The 22455-nt window shown below is 47.9% G+C and overlaps 1 protein-coding gene across 1 annotated transcript in view; it reads left to right on the top strand.

Moving 5' to 3' along the window:
• The first annotated feature begins 5020 nt into the window (after nucleotides 1–5020).
• LOC147710831 (aflatoxin B1 aldehyde reductase member 2-like) overlaps nucleotides 5021–22455 on the top strand; it is a 219019-nt gene continuing 201584 nt past the window's right edge. The window contains exon 1 of the mRNA XM_086919393.1: nucleotides 5021–5275. Within this exon, the coding sequence (XP_086775519.1) occupies nucleotides 5021–5275 (255 nt within the window). The remainder of the gene's footprint in view (nucleotides 5276–22455) is intronic.

A 22455-nucleotide genomic window follows, 5' to 3' on the forward strand; every position in this document is an offset into this window, starting at 1 on the left:
GTACTCTGGAACCTTAGCTCTGAGCGCCCCCATATCCGGCTAAATTCAAATGGATCCATGAATGTTGCCTCACTGAACCTCCCACTCTCTGTGCTAGAAAAAACACAGCCCCTGGGAACAGATCCCCCGTCTTATTTATTGAATATGTAGTGAGTGCACGCTGTGCCAGTTTTTTCCCCGTAATGGGGATTCAGGGGTTAATATTGACAGGGATCTCCGATGAGTATAGAGCGCCACCTCCAGTCACTTTTGTCAACTTATGGCAGGCCCAGCTAGTGGTGCAAACTGTTAGGATATCCCGGGGATCCCTGGCGAAGGCCTTCAGCAGCACCGTACATAGGGGCGCCAGGAGCACCAGGTCAGACTGAGGTCTAGTATAGGGGATCCGCGCGTCCGGGTGATACCAGGAGTGTTCGAAACTGTACTGAGCAACCAAATAGATCTGAAGATTGGGGACCCCAAAACCACCTCTCTCATATGGTAAGGACATGGTGTCCCATCTAACTCTAGGTCTTCCTCCCCCCAGACCAATCTGATGAGAGAAGAACACAAAGTGCGTAAAAATGTGTTGTGGAGTGGGATAGCAATGTTGTGAAACAGATACAAAAACCTTGGGAGGACAATCATCTTCTTAAGTTCAACTCGACCAGCAAGGGGAAGTGGGAGTCTCAACCAACGCTCAACCTGCTGCTCCAGGTTATGCGCCTCAAGGTTTAGTCTAATAATTTGCTTGGTTTCTCTGTGGCTCTCAAAACCCCAAAATGTTGCTCCTCACACCACATCAGTGGGAACTCACATTCCTAATGAACAGTGCTTGGCGTCAGGGGGAAAATTTAGGATTTTCCCAAATTTATACCCAGCCCAGAAAAAACGCCAAACCGGATAATCTCTCTGATGAGCCGTTCCAAATTCTCCTCGGGGTTTCGGACATATAGGATGATATCATCCGCATATAGGGAAATTAGAAGAGGACTTGTTTTGAACTGGTGACCTCTGTGCAGGTGTCTTTCCTGGAAATGGTGAACCAGAGGGTCCAGCGCCAATATGAAGAGGAGTGGAGAGAGCGGACAACCCTGTCTGGTGTTGCGAAAGAGAGCGAACGAAGGGGATAGTGTGCCATTCAATAGTAGCTTAGCTGTGGGCGTGTTGTAAAGCAATGAATTAAGGTCAATGAATCCCTTAGGGATACCAAACTTTCTCATCACTGCTAAGAAAAAGGGCCACTCCAAGGAGTCGAAGGCCTTTTCAGTATCGAGTAGGACAGCAGCCGCAGGGACCTCCGGAGTGAACCTATTTATTACTAAAAATAATGTGTGCAGGTTCAAAGCAGTCGACCTATGGGGGACAAGGCCCGATTGAGTCGGGGAGATAATGCGGTCCAGCAACATGGCCAATCTTAGCGCAATAATTTTAGCCAAAGTTTTGAGGTCCAGGTTTAAAAGTGATAACAGCCTGTAAGAGCCTTATAGAAGCGGACCTTTCCCGGCTTTTGGAAGGAAGATTATTACTGCCTCACGCAAAGTAGGGGGAAATTCCTTGTGTTAGAGTGCTTCATTATAAACCTCTAATAGGTAGGGCGCTAATAAGTTCCTATAGGTTTTACAAAAGATACCAGTAAAACCGTCCAGGCCTGAGGCCGTCGAGCCATTCATGGCATCTATGGCGCTACTAATTTCCTTGGCAGAGAAAAGCTCAGTCAGAAACTGCTGCATAAACTTCATGAGCCACACCATAGCAATCTCTGCAAGGTAGCCATTATGGTCTCCTTCGCTATGCGTCACCCGTGTTGAATATAATGTGGAATAATATGCTAAAAATTCATCTTGGACATCTGGGGTATCGGTTAGGATCTGTCCGGTTGAGGAACGGATGGAGGTGATGTAAGAACACCCGGCCGAGGGTCTCAGTAGCCGAGCCAATGTGCGGCCAGGTCTGTCACCCTCCCCATAGCACCTTTCAATACCTGCTTACAAAATGAATCTCAAGCTCCGCTGCTTCTCTGAACTCCATCAAGAGTGTTAGTCGGTGGCTGAGCCGAGAGGGGTCAGGCCTTGCAACCTGATCTCTATCTAGCATATTTAATTCCTTCTCAAAAAGCGCAATCGTACCCCGCAAATCTTTTAATACCCCAGAATGCTTAGAGATGCATACTCCACGCATAAAGTCTTTAAATGCCTCCCAGAGTATGGCCCACAAGCTCACTGATCCTTTATTCAGTTCAAAGTATTCAACTATGGCCTCCCAAAGTTCGGAACTAAACAATTTATCCCTCAGTGCCTGCCGGGGCATCTCCACATCCTCTCACAGCCCTCTGGTCTAGAGATACGTACTTGCAATACCACTACGGAGTGGTCAGAATATTTGCTGGGGAGATGCTGGGATGCCCTATAACACATTGCCAAGTTGGGGGATACAAGCCAATAATCTAATCTGGTCCAAGTACCATATTGGGCGGCGTAATGGGTGTACGCTGCATCTCCCAGGTTGTGATGATGCCACACATCCACCAGGCCAACATAATCACACATATCCAGCAAAACGTGGCATGTCGGGGTTTGATGTCCGACGAGTTGAACATACTATCTCGCGCAGGGTCCAACAGATTAAATTCTCCGCCCATGCATATACATTCGGTATCTAATTGTAGGAGCTGTGTGTGAAGGCCTTGGAAGATATCTGGACTAGCCACATTAGCAGCGTATACACAGATGAACGCCATACGGTGTCCCATCAAGTGACCGCCACCATCGTGTAGCCGACATTACTATCAATGTGTGCTTTCAAAAATTGGAAGGGCAGACGTTTATGAATCAAGACAGCCGTGCCCCGCGCATATGTGCTATACCCTGCAAAGTAGCAATGCGGTCCCCAGCCCAACGCGAAAGTGATGGTGGCAGCTTTGGGCAGGTGTGTTTCCTGTAAGAATGCAATGTCCACCCTGTGACGCTGTAAATAATGCAAGACCTGCTTCCCCTTCCTAGCATTGTTAAACCTCCGGTCATTCCAGGTGATCAGTGTCAGATCTGCAAATGTTGACAACCTACCCAGCTCTGACATCCAAATATAGAAACAGTGATCGAAATGTGCATCGCGGTTTTAGCATACCATACTGCAGTGAATAAACAAAGTTAGAAATAATGGTAATCCAAAAATGCTGACAATCCGTCCTAACTCCCCCCACCCATCCCTGCGCACCCTTTCGCAGGGAATATCCCCAGCTAACACGTGAAGACATGCATCATGTACGTTTCCACAATTGAAAAAAACGCAAAGTGGTTAACACTTGGGGTGTGGCAACGCCATGCTAGTTACCCAACTTTGCAACGATTATTAGAGTCACATAATTCGTCCAAAAATAAAAGGTCACTCAAAAATGTAGCTGCAGATCCTCAGTGCAGGTTGCACTGATTACTCATTGGAGAATCAGTACACGCTGGCCACCGAACCACTGTTAGGGGGGCGAGGTCCGGGATGTGTCCTGGTGGCTGCTGCTTCCTTTATAGTCTCTACAAAATTCTTGCACCACAGTGGGGGTATCAAATATGTGAGAACAACCCTCAACATCCACTCAGAGGCGAGCTGGATATATATTACATGCCATAACGAAGACCCAGATTGCACAGTGTTGCTTTCATACTGGTGTATTTTCGCCTGGCCTCCTGCACCACGATAGTAAAGTCCGGAAACAACCCCAACGTTGAACCTTGCCAGGATATGGAACCCGTCTCTCTCGCCAGCCTTAGCACTGTATCTCTGTCTCGGAAATTTAAAAGGCGGGCGATGATGGGCCTAGGTGGACAACCCAGGTTGGGGCGGGGACCAAGCGAGCGATGAGCTCTTTCTACAAGAAAAGTGGAGGTGAAGCCCTGTTTATCAAAGATATCTCTGCAGGCTTTCCATTAATAGGTCCATACACCCTGTGATGGACGACTCAGGGACGCCCAAAATGCGGACGTTATTGCGCCTACTGTGCGCCTCCAAATCCTCGTTCTTTATGATGACGTCTTGGTGGATTGTGGCTTGCCATCTTCTAGGTCCGATACATTGCCCTCTACAGTATCTAGGCGCTTCTTGTGTCTGTCCAATTTGGCACCCATAGTGTCCAAGCATTTTTCGAGGGTGTCGAAGCGGCCACCGAGAGCCTTGAAGAATGCTTTCATTTCAAGGAGCAGTGCTCCCATCCCTGCAGAGGCATCGCTAAAGTTGGCCTCCTCTGAACCCCCCTCAGCAATGTTACTACCAGACTCCACAGACTGCTCAGCAGGCTTACCAAATTGGACTAGCCGTTGTTTGGAGTCTTTACGGCCCATTACGTCCCCGCAAGGCTCGTTGATTGTAAGCCGGTCCTCGGGACCCAACCGGAGCGTTCAGCCGCCAAAATGGTGTGTAAGCGGAGGGGAGGAGCCAAGATGGCGACCGGAGCGGACGTGTAGGCTCTCGGCTCCGCCGGCCCTTGAATCCCGCACCAGAATCCTGCTCGATATCCTGGAGTGAATCGCCTGCGGGACGTGCGGTAAGATGTGCTGACTTCGCCAGCGTTCCTCCCGGTCCTCCGACTGCCCGGTGACCGAAGATATCCTGGAATTGCCTCGCTGCCCTGGACCCCAGCTTACATCGCTGCGCACCGCCGGACATCAGGGGCTCCGTGACGGCCGGGCTACTCGCTTGGAGCCGGAGTGTGGGGCGCGCTGCCTTTGCCCGGGTCACAGACTGTCCTGCACAATCTGCCAGGGTTTTATCGCGCATTGAATGTGTAGCGCGAGTGCGTGGCGAAGACGCGCTGGGTGAGAGACTCCTCTGTAGGGCGCTGGCGGAGTGTCGCTTGGACCCCATCGCTGCTCCTGCCTGGCATCGGCGAGCCCCCCCCCTCCGCCCTGGCTAACCAACTACGTCGATGCGGCCCCCTGCAATAACTGCTGGCCGAGAGATGACCCTGGAGGCACCGAGGGCTTGAATAGATCATCGGTAGTGCCTCGCGAACCCCCCCCCCCCCCAGCTCTAGCACTGGATCGTCGGCAAGATGGCGATGCCTGTTTACTTGCAACGTGGGGAGGATTGCCCGCCCTCGCCTTGGAACTGCGATCCCACGTTCGCACTGGGGGCCAGATCACATGCATCCTCCTCTGATTTGGAGTTAAAGGAACCGCAGCCTGCGTGGTCTTATGGAGATGTTGTAGCTGCTCTGGGTGAACTACGATCGGCGCTGGAACATGGCTATCGTACACTGGGTGAGAAGCTTGATGCAATTGTGATCGATCTGGGGCGGGAGCGGAAGGTCTGTCCCCCCACAAAGTTTGGATTTGCCCTTGCAGCTGGCTGACTGGGATACAATGTCTCCGAGGGCTCATGGCAATATTGTTACTGTTATCGCCGGTACTTGTAGCGACTCACGGCTACCCATCGGACCGGTTGGTGCTACTTTGTTTCCCTCTCGTTCCGAGACTGAATTTCTGCCTCGTTCAACATCGCCACTGTTTTGGGCACCAGATACATGGCCTCTCGCCCCCTCGCTTGCTCTGTCTTTGGGGTTTTCATTCTCCTCGTTGTGGAACTTTTGCCATCTGGATGTATCGGAGGGACTTTTAACTGAGGACAATGAACTTCTTGGAGGCTGGCGACGTCCATTTTGCGCTCATGTCCCTCCCCCTCTCTCAATGCGGCCATTTTGTTTCTTTGTCTCCGAAGGTATTGGCTTTTCACAGGGGGTGGGTATGGGGGGACATCCAAGATCGGGCCAGGGCTAGGCGGTTTCTTTAGTGGAATTGACGCACCGGCGGGCGGGGACTAGGTTGGGACTGCTTTCTGTCTGATTTGTCTACACATTTAGAAATGACTCTCCCCATTTGCAGTATTGTTTGCTATTTCTATCGTGCTGATGATAATTGGGGTGGAGTATGTTTATGGGGCCGGTGGTGACCGGGAGTATGTGGAACTGACCTCCTCTCCACTTGTTTTTCTTTTATGGGAGATTAGAATACTCTTTTCTTACTCTCTATATTTAGATGTTATAATTCTTCCTTTTCTTTTCTCCTCTTTCTTCCTTGTCCTATATTTCGGGTTTATTGGGCGACAGACACACTGCTGGGGGGGGGGGGGGGGGGGGGTAGGCCGTAGCCTCTGCATGCTTGTAGGGTGGGGGGTTGGGGGATGGGATTTTAGTTTCCTGATTTCAGTTTCTATGGTGCCTTGAATTTTTCTTTGTTTTGTCTCTCTTTCTTTCTTCTATCTTGGGTCCGTGTCTGATGTAGCTATGGGGTGGGTGGCGGCGGACACTGCTATGATGCTAGATGTGTAACTCCTGCTGTATAAATTTCGAGCTGCCATGCTGCCGTGAGGGACTTGACTATTGGGTAACTTGATTGCATGGTAAGCTTGCTGCTACTGTCACTTCACGCCTGCACGGACTCCACTTTCTTAGCCTTCTGTTTATATATAAAAAACTAAAATGTCGAATTTCAATAGCTGCAACTAAAATATAAAACAAACCTTCATTATTCCTGGGACACGGTATCACATGTTTTACAGTGTAACTTTTAAATGCTTGCATGTCGTACTAAGGTGTTACTGTGTCACCGTATTGCTTGCTTTGATGCTACAAACGTATCCGTGGCCGGCCTGTTGGTTGTGGGCCCGTATTTGTTCTTCAACTTCAACTTCATTGTTTATCACAGTTATAGAAAGCGTCACTCAGCAGGCACATGCACATCCCGGCAGGCACGACCCCCGCGGCCCACCTGGCTGGCCTGAACAGCCAGATGGCTGGCCCCCAGGCTCACCCCCAGTCCTTCTCACTGTGGGGCCTCAGGCAGCCGGACAGGTTGGAATGCAGTTGTAGGTGCAGGAGGGGGCTGAAAGCAGAGGGAAGGGTCGCAAGCAGAGCATGCTCACCTAATGGCCAGCTGGGCCCATCTGATTGATTCTCTGTCGGGTAAGGCTGCCGGAGTGCCGCGAACCGTCGCTGTATTTCGCGCGGCCTAACCTCCGGCCACGCCCTGCTCCAGCACCATCCTCCCGCTCCCAGAGGCCTCCCCATGCGATATTTCAGGCCCTCAGTCACCCTGGATTGCTCCAACTCATGTGGGCACTTTTAATTTATTTAGGTCAGTCATCCCACACTGAAAGCAGACAGGATGGAAGGCAGGGTGGGCTCGGATGTAGGGATTGCAGGCGGAGCCTCAGCGCTGCGTGGCCATCTTGGTCAGCAGCCAGGCCATGCCCCACAAAGTGACAACTTTAATTTGTGCAAAATAGAAAACAAATTGAAAAGGATATTAAAATCAATTTTCTTCACCTGTGGTTTGAACCCTTGTCAAAGAGCACTCATGACCCCTGTGAGTTACCACTGTACCATCTGTTTTGCTGGAATTTTTTCACCCAAAGTCTTTTTTATCATAAAAACAGTGTGTTGGTCCTTCATCTATTTTCATGTTGTTTTGCTTTTACAAGCCATAAATCCACACTTGCTTTTCATACTTCATAAACAAACATCCCTTCTTTTCTTTCACTCCGACACTTGCCCCCTGCATTTCCTTTTCTTACATACCCATCCCCAAAATCTCATTCCACAAATTAAAGGATTTCTTTCATAGCAAACCTTGCCCCCCTTCCACATGCCACAGCATGTCAAAAATGTCTGACGTGCACTGGCTAGACTAAAAAGGCCACAAATCTCCCTATACACTGCTGGGGAGGGGGTATTTACAGAGGGACATCTTTCATTTTGGTAAAATAGAAAAATTAAGGGGAAACAAATATCTCCTGGTGGGGTTTGAAACCTTGTGAAAACATGCTTTTCCCTCAGTAATGACCACTGCACCATCTATAACCATGTTAAGGTATACTGCACAGGATTGTTTTTACACCACATTTTTCTTCTTCCCATGTGCCACAACATGTCCCACATTTTTTACATGGATTGGCATGACTTGGGGGGCGCTTGAGAGCCAACGAACAAGATGGCTGAACTACCGTGAAGCTCTGTTAGGCCAGGACCATAATCCACCAGAATCCTCCTTCCTAAAGTGGTAAAAACTGCCTTTAAACATGTTATGCCCAACTTGACCCACCGGGGAGCTGATGGGACGAGTGCGGAATCGCTGACACCGTCTAAGTGAACCCATCCAGCGCATCCCTGTTTTGCAGCCTACAGCTGTTTAAGATGACTGCGACAGGATTGAGCTTGCCCGGTCTGCATCGCCTGGCCCTGCTGTCCAGAATTACCGCGGAGAGACCCACCTGCCATCACTGCCAGGAACCAAGAGCTGCCCAACGCGGAGCTACACTACGGGGAGAGGGTTGCCCGCTGAGTGAGATTGGAACCGGCTGAGGTAGGCCTGCGCTGAAGCAAAGGCTGAGGCTGGCTGAACCCGCGCTGCTTCCCCTGAGCGACCTTGGGCCTCGGCTGAGGTGATGGCTGCCTTGATGCCAGTCGTGAGATTTCTGATGTGGCTGGCCCCCTATCCCTATTCGCACACTCACCTGGGGCCTGAAGGGGTCGAGAGGAGAACCCTGTTGAGACGCACTGCTAGAAGGGTGCTAATAGACCAGTGCGACCTGTACAGCGCCGGGAGGTGGCGCGTGGAACGGTGAGGCCTTGGTCCTGGGGCGCAGGGCGGCCTTGCTGCATTGTAATACTCAGTAAGAAAGGCTGAAGTAGACATTACCTGAAAAATCCTAAGCAAGACACGTTGCTTTTTGTGGGCCCGGGCCCTCTTCAGTGACAGAAGAATCAGGGCGGAGGGTGAAGAGTTGGGCCGTGGCAGACCTAGGGCTCACCTAAATACCTGCACAAAGGCACAAACTGGTCTATATAACCACCCGAAAGCACGAACTGGCGCCTGATGACCTGAGTGGGATCTGCACACCCGGAGCTAGGCGCTGCATCTTGATCTTCCTGAGAAATGCAAAAACGACAGTTGATGGACAGAATGCCGAACAATGTCATACATTCACCCCAGTACAGAGATCTGGGCCTAAATCCTTTGTTTTTGGCTCACCACACCACCCCAGTTCAGACATGGCCATATGCAAATCAACCTTGACCGTGTGCCTCATGGGAACAGTCCAGCCCGAACTGCCAAGCCATGTCTTCCCTGGACCGGAATCAAGCATCCTAGGACCAGTTTCTGGCTATCAGCCGTCTTCAGCCAGGATAGCTTGACTCCAGTGGTGTGGAGAGAACGGGACTCACGTCTGAGCATACCAGTCCCACTCAGGGTGACAAATGCAAAAACAACAGTTGATGGACAGAATGAAGAACAATGTCATACATTCACCCCAGTACAGAGATCTGGGTCTAAATCCATAGTTTTCTTGCTCACCACACCCCCCCAGTTCAGACATGGCCATAGGCAAATCAGCCTTGACCCTGTGCCTCATGGAAACAGTCCAGCCCGAACTGCCAAGCCATGTCTTCCCTGGACCGGAATCAAGCATCCTAGGACCGGGGTCTGGCTATCAGCCGTCTTCAGCCAGGATAGCTTGACTCCAGTGGTGTGGAGAGCACGGGACTGACTTCTGAGCATTCTCGTCGCACTCTGGGTGACAAATGCAAAAACAACAGTTGATGGACAGAATGCAGAACAATGTCATACATTCACCCCAGTACAGAGATCTGGGCCTAAATCCATAATTTTTTTGCTCACCACACCACCCCAGTTCAGATGATTTGCATATGGCCATGTCTGAACTGGGGTGGTGTGGTGAGCAAAAAAATATATATATACAAAAGTATACTGCTTTTACCAGTCTTAGTTTTGTATAAGACACCATGTGGTATGATGTGGGATATTGTCAAACCGGCATGGTTACGTAGAAACCATATCTTTACCATTCACCAAGCTTATTATTCGCCTGAACGACTCTCTAAATTCAATCAGGGAAATAGGGTGGCTTGTGCGAGATGTGGGCTCTTAGTTGCAGCGGATACACACATATTTTTCGAGTGCCCTTATCTTTCTCTGTTTTGGGAAGCCATAAGTAAGACCCTTTCAATATCACTTGGCACCAACATTGTTCTAGATCTTACCTTCGTAATCTTCGGCATTGTGGACGGGGTTCCAACATCAGCAAGGGAGTTGATTTTCTACTCTATCCTGCTTGCTAGGAGGGAGATATGTAAGAAGTGGAAAGACTCTCTACCTCCCTCTATTAATGACTGGTATACCTCTGCCCTACAGGTCTCCAGGTTAGATTTGGCTAGAGCTGGGAACAGTGACAAAAGATCATTTTGGCATCTCCTGAGGTGGGACCATTGAGAATCTGTTTTTTTTCCCCCAGGTCCAATGATTAAGCCATCAATCCCATCTTTGGGTATAGCCGGATTTTGATGCTATTTTAGCATTCTGGCTGCACTCCTAAGACCCCCATATGGTTTTCTGTCTTTGCAAAGCTGGTCTATGCACTACCGCTGAGGGATGATTGCCCCGTTCCATTTCCACACTCCCCCCCAGTTAAAAGTACTGAGGCAGCACGGTGCATGTATATCGGCAGATTGCACAATCAGAACCTAAGTGGCATATGAGGACAAAAAAAAAAAGACACACCTCTTGCATGTTACTAAATTTTCGTTAATGAGTCTATTCTCCTGGAGGTGCCAACATCCATCCTTGCACAACACAACAGGCAGAACAAATAATGGGGGGTTTGGGAGGGATACTATTTACCTACGAATTTGGGCCGAAGGTGTGGGTGAGGGGGTGTTCTTACTTTTGATACACACAACGGCGCTGCACGAATTAATACTGAGCACATACAATTACGAAAGCATAGAGAACGATCCATACAAACTCACCATGGCAGAACACACTGACGCCTCCGGTCCCACAGAGGACAAGACAAATACAGCGGAGCCAAGAGCAGACAAGACCCACGTCTACACCTTCCTAAAATGGAACGCGAGGACTCCGAGACCCTCATAAATGCAGGCAGATCTTAGGATTCTTAGACAGACACCAAGTGCAGGTGGCTATGTTGCAGGAAACACACTTGGACCCTAAAGCAGCACCCACCTTTGGAAAGAAATGGGCAACACACAGCTGCTTTTCCTCCTACTCGACATATGCTAGAGGCACAGCAATCCTCATCAAAGCTAGCATAAGATACTGCCCGCTATGGACACTACAGGATACACAGAGCAGATTCATCGTGATGTGGGGCAGATTAGAGGGGCACACGATAACCCTTGTTAGTTACAATGCCCCCAATTTGATGATGCCAGCTACTTTGACACGGTATGGCGTCACATATTAGCAATAGGCTCTACTTTCATTATATGGTGAGCTGAAGTCAACTTAGCACTAGACTCACTTTCCGATCGCTCACATGGCACCTCATCCTCACATCCGCAGGTAACCAAACACCTGATGGGCATCATGGATGATCACCAGCTCTTTGATGCCTGGAGATCCCTCCATCCATTACAAGGGGGTGACATCTTCTACTCTAGCGTGCACTCCAGCTGGTCCTGAATAGACCTATGGTTGCTGTCGAAGGGACTAAACACTTCGATCCAGGCTGTGACACACTTGGCGAAAACCTCCCTAGACCATTCCTCTGTGCTCATGAGACTCTACCCGCCTGACAATGAATCCCCATATCGTTGCTGGCGACTCCAGTCCACAACCTTGCTAGATAGAGCCTTCTGTGAAGAAATACGCCAGGAAATTCTATAATTCTTCCCTCACAATAAGAATAGTGTCTCAACACTTGGATGTGTATGGGAAAGATTCAAAGTCATACGTGTAGCCAAAAGTGGAGGGATCCTGTGTTCCATCAGGGAAACACTGAATAGACTAGAAAGAGACATCAGAAAAACAGAGGAGCTCCTAACTTCCGCCCCAGCCCACAGAGAAGGGTTCAGCTAAAAGATCTACTAATTGAATATTTCAATGAGGCGGAACGTGAATCTAAATTCCAATCTAAATATCATGTGGCCATATCATGCAGCAAAGGCAAGCGTCCTGGCAGATCTTTGTCTGAGGCAACCAGACCACCCAGATTCGCTAATCCTTAATATTTTGATGTCCGACTATGCAAAACTCGCACGCATAGGAAATTACCTCCTGACATAGTTTCCTACTTAGAGGACACTGCTCTTGGGTGGACCAACGACTCTTGCAGAGAGTTTCTATCTCCCGATATAGCGGAGGACGAAATCCGGGCCTCAATAATGGGCCTGCAAGGCCCCGGGGCTCAATGGGCTCCCGGTGGACTTTTATAAATGTTACTTAGAAGAGCTAGCCCACTTCCTTAAACAGGTCTTTAATAAGGCCAGAGAGATTAGGACTTTTCCCATGACATTGCCGTAAGCCATGATCATATCCCTGCTCAAACCAGGCTGAAAGGCCAGCAGCTTTGAGGCCTTCAGACCCCTGTCACTCATCAACTTTGACACCAAGATCCTAGCTAAAGTCGTGGCAAATAGGTTGATATTGCTGATGGAGGGCCTGGTCCTCCCAGACCAGGCAGGTTTCACACCTGGCAGGGCCACCTCCCATAATCTGCGCACAACATTTGCATTACTACACGACATTGACCCGAAGATCAGTGCAGCAGGTATCTACTTAGATGCAGTGAAAGCCTTTGATTTCCTGGAATGGGACTACATGTTCATTATATTGGGTAGAATGGGCCTTCCCCAGCCATTCCTGGCATGGATAAAGTTGCTGTATGGCCGGTGTTGGAAGCCGGAGTCCCAGTCCCGCACCACTGTCACCAAATGCGAGACCTGGGACTCCTCACTCAATGTTAGGCCAAGTAAGGACACCGTTTGAGATAGCCCTGCTCACCCCCTTAGTAGCTTGGCACAAGCAGCCATTCCTATCCTATAAATGGACTCCACACAAGTTTGATAAAACGAGTACAAACTTTATATAAAAAGATGTACGATCAGACCAAAAGATACAAAAGCCAACATATAGTAAAGGGTAATATTTGTTCTTGCTGGCTGGTAGGTTCAAATCCCAACCGCCGCTTTCAAAATGCTATGCTGGTCGCAATGCTAGAATCACATACATTGCAATAGACAAACAATAGTGCGATGTGTAACAATAAAATCCTGTGCTGGGTAAAGGAGAAATAATACAATGCGTAACGATACACACCGGTACCTTGCAATGAGAGAAATAATGCAATAGGTACTGCTACAATCATGTACTGCGCAATGAAGGAATAATGCAATGTGTCACACCAATCACGTACTTTGTAATGAAGAAATAATGCAATGCGCACCGCTACAATCATGTACTTTGCACTTAAGGAATAATGCAATGGGTAGCTACAATCCTATACTTTGCAATGGAGAAATAATGCAATGCGTAGCGCTACAATCATATTCTTCGTTATGCATAAATAATGTCAGGCGTCATAAGACAGTCCAGAAATTTGTTAGCAGCAATATTGGCAATGTGTATTACGACAGTCAGCCTCTTCGATAACAGTTGCCCCCCACATGTATCAACGATGACATAAAGTACAGCTTCTCACTCTGGCCCCAGTACTGCCACTCCTTTGGTCAGTATGGGCCACCATCTGAGCCGAAGCAAAGGCTCATGTCGCCTGAAGGACTGAGAGGCCGAGAGAGTGTCCCTCCGAACCCGCACCCTGCCCAGGCAGTAATCGACATTACTGGGGGCGTGACCCTACTCTCCTGTCCTCCTTCAGTGAACTGGGCCTTCCGTGCAGAACTTTCTCAATGGGCCTCAGCGGCTCGGCCTGGCAGCTCAGCTCCTTCGGGGCTGCCTGTCCGGGCCGCAACTGTTAGGAAGGTCTCAGGCGGCCACAGGGCACACATACCCCACGCCTCTGAGATTACGTTACTCCAGGTGCACGTTCACCACAGCACCCACCCTCCGGGTCTCCTCTGGCACAAAGCAACACACACAACGCTGATGGCACTTCACGTCGACTCCGAGTGCACGTTCACCAGGCACTCCTTCCTGCGGTCTCAGTTGGCACCAAGACATGCACACCGCGCTGCAGAGACTCACTTTCTTCCAGTGCACACAATGATCAGCCAATCATCTTCACAGTACCAGGTTGCACCTAAGCATGCACACTGCTTCACTGAGAATAACTCCAACTCACCAGCGCCTCCGGTGCACCCCGACATGCACCCTGCACGTCCGAGACTCACTCCACTTCTGATGCACACATTGACCAGGCGCTCCTCACCAACGCCTCCTGTGCACCACCACATGCACCCTGCGTGTCCGAGACTCCCTTCACCTCTGATGCACACGCTGACCAGGCACTCTTCACTAGCGCCTGCGTAGCACCACGACACGCACCCTGCACGTCTGACTCTCACTTCACCTCCGATGCACACGCTGACCAGGCGCTCTTCACCAACGCCTGCAGTGCACCACAACATACACACCCAGCACATCCGAGACTCACTTTACCTCCGTGTGTCCAAGATCACAGGGAACACCTTCAGAGGGTCTCAGGCTGCCACAACACGCGCCCACTGCATCACTTGAAACTTCTCCGGAAACTTTTATGTTCCTGTGTTTCCAAACAGGGAGCCAGTTCACCTCGGGCTCTTGGGGTAACAAGACACAGCACAAAGCACAGTCTTCTTCAAGCAGGGGACACAGTGCACAAAGCACAGTCCCAACAGCCTCTTCCTTGGTTAAAACAGCAAACTGCAGACCAGCCCCAGATCATGAAGCAAGGGCTGGTCCTTCACTGCAGTCTCTTCAGTTGTTCCTTCCTTAGCAGAGGTTCCTCTTGACCACAAAATGGGTCCAAGCCTTTTCAGTCTCAATCCATTTCTATTCCAGCGTTCAGGGGGTCTCAGCTCTCATAGCTTTACCCCTAAATGTCTTTGAAGTTCGTTGTGCTCAGGGGTCCCTGACCCCTGCCTAAATCAGTTTTGGGTGTCCCCCTCCCAGTGTAACCTATTCCCATTTGATACTAGGGGGTCTGGATCCTTAATCACCCAGCAGGAGATGGGTCAATTGTTTTATAGCAGCAACCCAGGCCTCTTCACCTCCTGGGGCTTCTCCTACGCCTATTCTCCAGATGTATGTCAGCCTGGTGCCATCTCAACCCTTCCCTGGGTCAAGACCTCCCCCAGCTCCTCTCACCTCTCAGTTCCAGACAGCCAATCCACATTCAGCAGAGACACACAGAAATGCTTAAAGCATAAAACTCAGCCACTTTCTAAAAGAGTGGTTTCTGAACACACAGTGACAAAACCACGTTCATAGAAAGATGTGTTATGACACTGTGAGTTCATACATACTAAACTTCACCTCTCCATTTTAAACTTATGGGAAACTAGGCTAACAAACACAATGCTCAGCCTCCCCCATTCTGTCCTATGGGGAGGATGGCCTTTTACCAGTGAAAACAAAGGAGTGTTTTTCACTGTCAGGACATAGCACACAACTCCGTATATGTCCTGTCTTTTACTTACACTGCACCCTGCCCAGGGGTTACCCGGGACCTACCACAGGGGTGCCCACTGTGTACGTAAAAGGGAAAGTAAGGCCTGACAAGTGGTTGCACTTGTCAGGACAACATTCTAACTTAGCAAACTGCGAACAGGCCCTACACTACAGACCTGAGTTCCCTTCTCTGCGCACCTTTGCATTACTAGCCCTGGCACACACAGTGTACATCACTAGGGACTTTACAAGTAAGGCAAACATACAAATCAGGGCCAACCAATTACCATTACACTTTACACAGGGAACACTTGTACTTTGACACTGATCAGCAGTGGCAAAGTACCCAAAGCATCTAAATTGGCAACTCTATGTCAGGAAAACGGTCTAGGGGGAAAGCAAAAAGTTTAGGGAACTTTAGCCAAAAAGTCCAAGTCCTACAGCCGGTCTACGGCCATTATACAAATTAACGGTCTATACTCCAATCTGACCACCATTATATGAGGCACACGTCAGGGCTACCCTTTGTCCCCGTTGCTTTTTGCTGTCGCCATTGAACCCCTCGTGGCCAAGATACGGCAACATCATAGAGAGCATGCTATACCATACACTTCACATCAGATACTAATATCATTATATGCCGCCAGTGTCACTCTTTATTTACGGGACCCACATATTAGCCTCAAACTGATTCCAAGAGAGTTCATCAGATTTGGTTCCCTCTCCGGGATAGGGCTCTACTGGAGTAAATCTCAGATTTTCCCGCTCATGCCCAGCACTGTTCAGTTCCCATTGAAATGGTGCAAAATGGAAATAAAATATCTGGGCGTGATAATAATAATAAGAAGAAATAAAGAAGAACCGCTTCGCGCAAACTGTGGTACTGCGATTGAAACCATCACTAACCGGGTGTCTTGATGGATCACAATGCCATTCTCATTGGCTGGCAGAGTGACCTTGATGAAAATGGTCCTATTACCTAAATTATTGTATCTATTCGCTAATATACCCTTCAACCCGGGACGCCCCTTCTTCGACACCCTCCAATAATTACTCATCAGACCAGCATGGGGTGAGAAAAACCCAGAGTGGGATAGCGGACCATGACGCAACCATGCCTCAATGGCGGTTTTGAGGCCCTAGATATGGAGCTATATTTTCGGACTACTCAAGCCCACTACACAATATATTGGCTCCATCCGCCACCCTTTATGCCACACCTGTCCATCGAGCAGGGATATATATTGCTTCTACACCCACGACCTCCTTTCTGGGAATGCACGTCCCTGGAGTAGCCTGTCTCATGGTAACCTGCACTAACCAAGCCTGGGAGCGCCTAACTAAAATAGTGAGTAAACTGACACTGTACTCCCCACTTGTGCCTCTCCCGTACCTCTCATGCTCTGTAGGAGAGACCTAAACTGCTGGGGCAACCTTTACCGGGTGGTGTGTTTAGGGTAAGGCAGGAGTTATTGACTGGGGATAATGTCACTCCATTAGAGATATTTCTTTATATAAGACTGAAACACAAACTTAGGGCCAATGTCCCGGGATTCCCTCAGGAACCCCCAATTCTATGAACACTACACACCCTATTCAAAATGGCTGGACAAGAGCACTCGGTTTCCAGCATATACCGGGCTGCACTGCTCGAGTGGACACAGTCGAAACACAGGCTCAGGGAGGCGTGAGATAATGACCTGGAACGGTCCTTGACGGACGGGCGGTGGACATATTGCTGCACACAGATGTAATCTATTACAGCAAGCAGTCGCTTACGAATCATACACTTCAAATACCTGCATCAAACTTTCTATACACCCATGTGACTCTACAAATACAAATTGAGAACTGACGACCTATGTGAGAGATGTCATCAAGTGGGGGCCTGCTTCATACACCTTGCATGGCAGTGTTGCGAAGTTCATGGGCATTGGTGTGAGGTGATTGCTGCTCTGTCCCAAATGATAGACACCCCTCTTTCCCTTTCCCCCCCTACTGGCACTTCCGGGCTACACAGCTGAAACATCATACAGAAAATGTGTAGCAATTAATCTGTTGCTGGCCAAACGGAGGGTGGTGTGTAGATGGGGCAGAGGGCGGGTCCCCCAAATTTAAGGAATGGCAAGCAGACCTTATTTATTATAAGGATCAGTTAATGAACTATGCGGAACTCCTGCCAGCTTTGTCTCGCACACAGGGCCGTTTCTACCATTAGGCAATACTAGGCAGCCGCCTAGGGCGGTAAAATGGCTAGGGCGGCAAAAGGGGGAGAAAATGTACTTAATAAGTATTTACTTTCTTTGCCCAGAAGCTGCCCTTGTGCGCGCACGAAGATGGAGACTTCTGTAAACCACAAATTATTAAAAGCCAATCCCCGGGAGAAAGATTGTAATTAAAAATGTAGTGCTCTCATCAAAGCGATGGATAATTCTGCTTTCTGTAACCTCGACCCTGCAGTGTTGGTGGCGGGAAGTGGGCAGGGGAAGGGACTGCGCTGCACAGAACTTTAAGTGCAGTGAAAGGCTTGTTTCCTTTTACGCACAAAGAAAATCAGTGCCTCTCTTTGAAGTACTTCAAAAACTTGCACCATCAGTAATACGTGTGTGCACACACACGTGCATCATGTGCAGTGAAGCATAGCAATGATGATGTAATTATAAAGCGCCTACAGCCAAGGACCTGCAGCTTAGAAGCGCACTGGCTCATGGGTTTTCCTTTTGATTCCCACAGCTACCTGTTACATAAGTTAGCTGCCCAGAACGGCTTATAGTCTGAATAGGCTCTAAATGATCCATTGCTAGTGCATTCAAGCTCTACAAGCGCCCTAGCAGCAGTTGTTGAACCCACTGGACTATCCTTAGCTGGTGGGTTGGAAGAAGGCTAGAACTATCAGTGTTCTCTTAATTTGTCATTTTTTACGCATAGCAAATGATTTGTATTTTGGCAAGCTTTACTTTGCGCTTGAGGCCGCACTAATGGTACAATATGCATTATGTAAATGACTTCTAGCATAAATAAAAGGGAGGCGGGGAATCCTTTATATTTGCCCTTCCAACTAAACACGCATTTTCAAAGCCACTAGGTTTTACCTGCGCGAGAGCTATTGGCTATGCCAGTGTCTTTTAGCCATGTTGTACAGCAGCGTGGAATGGAGAGGAGGGGCATAGAGTGGTGTGGCGTGGAGTTGATAAGATTGGAATGACATGGAGTAGAGTGATGTAGAATGGCTTGGCATAGAGTAAAGTCACATGGTATAGAGTTGAGATGAGTGAAATGCGTTTGACTAGAGTGGCGCGGGGTGGAGCAGAATATATTGAGTGGAGTGGCGTGGCGTAGAGTATAGTGGAGTGTCATAGAGTACACTGGCGTAGAGGAGGCCGGTGTAGTGCGGTTCAGGGTAAACTAGAGTGCTACTGACGTAGAGTGCAGTGTTGTGGCATAGAGTGCAATGGCCTTAGAAAACACCATTGAAGTTAGAAGAGAGAAATTTAATAACTAAATAAAATATCATGAACAGTGCTTATTTAGTTATTTAATGTGTGATGTGTTATATTGTTTAATGTTGAATACAAGTTCTTTTATATCTAATGCATTCATTCTTCTTCCCTGGATGACAAGGGGAGAGAGTGATGGTACTAAAAGGAAGGGGGCGGCACTTTTCAATTCTCGCCTAAGGAGGCAAAAAACCTAGAAACGGCCCTGCTCGCACAGAAGGGATATGGGAGCCCCTGATATATTATCTGAGGGAACACTCGATCTCAACCTGTGTGCTGTGGGTTTGGGTGCACCAACTTCACATTCAACTTGGGGCCCTGCGGGTGGGGAGGAAAGCACGATAAGTATATTTCATTTGTCAGCCTATGTCTCCTTATGAACAAACTGGAAGTGTTGAATCGTTTCACAACCTTGTGCCCATATCATAGTGAAGTTCTGTGCTATTGCGAACCGCTGTAGATATTACATTGCAGAATTACCTCTAGCAGCAGTTATGCTTATTGTCCGTGCTGTGCATTATACACTGCATTGATGTATGTTCTGTTTCTTTGCAAGTTGAAAAGCTCAATAAACACGTTAAAAAAATGGATTGGCATAACTTAATAGTCCACAAATTTATCTGATATTTCTCGGGAGTGTTTACAAAGACATTCACTTTCACATCAGGAAAGTAATTAAGAATTTGAAAAACAGAAGAGAGGCTAGGACCCTGATCAAAAATCATAACGGCAAACTAAGGGCCCTTGTGATAAAATAGAGAGAGATAAACAATGGGAAATGACACAGGAAGGACAAAATAAAACTCAGATCTTCCTCGGAGGGTCAAAAAGCTTCATTATAAATTGGATTTTACATAAATGTATCAGTTTTATATTGATTGCATTCTGGCAAAATGTACTTGAACAGACTGTAGTATCTTTTGAGTTAATAGTGACAGAACCCTTTTGGGTCCTGATTGTCTTCTTAGAAACGTGAAGTAAGTGTTAGAGCGTAATGCATCAATTGCTGTTTCAGTGTGGTGAGTTGCAGTTGCATGTACACAAATAAAGTCTCCCTGTGTAGTATAGTCATTGGTGAGTAGCTGGGCTGGGAAGACTCTGCAAAGACCATATTTTATGATTTCTACTTCTCTTACTATGCTGATTTTGTCCTACATGGCACAAATTCTGAAGTGTTTTTAGACTTCAAAGAGAACTAACCAGTATTTTCACACTAATGAAGTACATGTAAAATATTTCTTTACTTTCTTGTATATAACCATGTAATAAACCTCTCACACTGTGCCAGTTAGTGATTTCCCAGTGCATCACTTTCACATGGGTAATACGAGAGTTAGAAAAATAAGCAACGGCTCTGAATTAATGGGTTAACCCTGGCCAAAATATATCACGTATTAGTATCTTTGCCATTGTAGTGTTCTGCTGAACACAGAACTTAACTACCGTTCTTTAGCGGCGTTATTGAAACCCATCCATCACATGCATCACCAGGTAGGAGACACTGCTAATAACAGGGGTTGGGTGCACACGTCTGGGGCAAGTTCCATGATGTAACCTGTGTCACTTTATTTATTAGCATATGGGCTGAGGGTCGACAACACCATAGCCATGATACTAAGGGGCCTATTACGATACGGCTCGGATGGCGAGCTGCATCGTAATGGCTCGGTTGAATTCCTTTCCAACCGCCTCGTTTTGATAGAGGTGGTCGGAATGGAATCAGACCGGTCATTCTGGCTGGCTTCCGACTGGCTTGGAGAGCCTGTCTGCCAGTTGGAATGCAGCATGCAATTTCAAAGGGGGCTCTTGTCGCCCTTGAGATTATGATCATGGTTTCTGCCATGGCTTCCATGCTGGTCTGTCGGAGATGGAAACAATGTTGTAAAGCGTGTTTGGGGGCCCTAGCAGGGCCCCCTTTGGTGCACGGCCTCCCGTTTGAGGCTGAGAGGATCCCGTGAGGTGCCAACCAGGGGTGCAAGAATGAATTACACCTCCCATTTTACTATGTGAGCATGCATTACGCCTGGTTTAAGGCCGGAATGCATGCTCCCATAGTACAATATAGGAATGAGACACAACAGTGTTTGGTCACATCCTAATGGGGCGGTCTGGCCGACGACCGGGTGTTAGTCGGTCCTGAGTCAGTATCGGGCAGAAGTTATAACGCCCAACATTCTCATGAGTCCCTATATCTTTTTGGAGTTTGGTGGGTGGCCGTCAAAAACGATGTCCGCTGTTCACAATGCTTTTTGACCCTTCATAGGACCCATGGTGACAGATGTTCCTCTGAAGGTACAGAGAAGAGATCATTGCTGGGCTGGAGGTTAACTCTAAATCTGGTGTGCTGTAGTTCATCATAGTGGCGTATGTACTTTCTTCCACCACCCTTACTGACAGACTACAGCCTATCAAACTATACATTGGGCCCTTAAAGCTCAAAGATCTTTCACTAGTCCTGTTCTGACATTATGCAACATTTTACTTACATTTGTTCTGTAATGAAAGACACAGACATCAAATGACTACGATGTAACCTTTTTAGACTGGATACAACCAATATTCTCTCTGCTCACAGACTATTACTTCATTCTAGGTGTAAACCCTGAAGGTTGAAGAACTTGTAATGTGCTCTTGCTTTAAGTATTGGAGTTTCGCTCTTCCTTGTTTTGTAGAAGGGTTTAAAGTTGCTATGCGCTGGTGTGTGTAGGCAGTATTTAGGACAGCCTATATTAAACTTTCACAAACTCTGAGATTGTTGTCAACTCTGACAACCCAACAGTAGTAGCAGGGTGAGCGAATGCAGTGTAGATAGGAACCACATAGAGTACCTGTAAGAAAATAAATTATTACTTTTGAGTGGGTAATGGGTAAGCAAAGTAATAACATCACAAACATGTTGGTCCATGCTAAGGTTTCAGTATTTTAAACCTAAACAAATCCCCTGGTAGGTAGATATAGCACAGAGCAAACACTGTCAAATTAGAGAAACTGTGTAAAGCATTCAAAAGTACCAAAATACATAAAGGTTTAAACCACAACACAAAGTAATCCAACTCCAATTTACAAAAATAGATTAAATTTGAATAAACAGATTGACTCCAAAATAATTAAAAAAACAGAAAGAGAAACTGAGGTATTTTGTTTGACAAGAAAGTGTGTCAGGAACATTTCACTGTTCATTGGGGACCTAGACCTAAGTGCAATTTGAGGCAAACCAAGATGGAATGCAATCAGATACACCAAACAGGTTCATTCAGGTTGAAGATTTTACCTTAGGACTTAGAAATGGAAGTGGAGATCCTTGAGCGCTGCAATGTTACAGGCTGTAACAGTTTTCTGCAAGCCAGATAGTTTTTAGGCAAAGGTCTTGCTGAAGCTGTTGGTTTTGGAGGGGAAAGGTCTAGGTGGGAGATGTCTAAATTTTGTGTCAATTAAGTACTTTTGTTAGACGAGTCAAGATTTATACCTTTGGATTTAGGACCTGGTTATGAGTTTGGTGTTGGGAGAGCAGGCTGCCACGCCACGCCACTGCCCCCTCCCACACTGCCATACCTCACTGCTGGCCA

The sequence above is a fragment of the Lissotriton vulgaris genome, chromosome 5 (genome assembly GCF_964263255.1).
Source record: "Lissotriton vulgaris chromosome 5, aLisVul1.2, whole genome shotgun sequence".
Taxonomy (NCBI): domain Eukaryota; kingdom Metazoa; phylum Chordata; class Amphibia; order Caudata; family Salamandridae; genus Lissotriton; species Lissotriton vulgaris.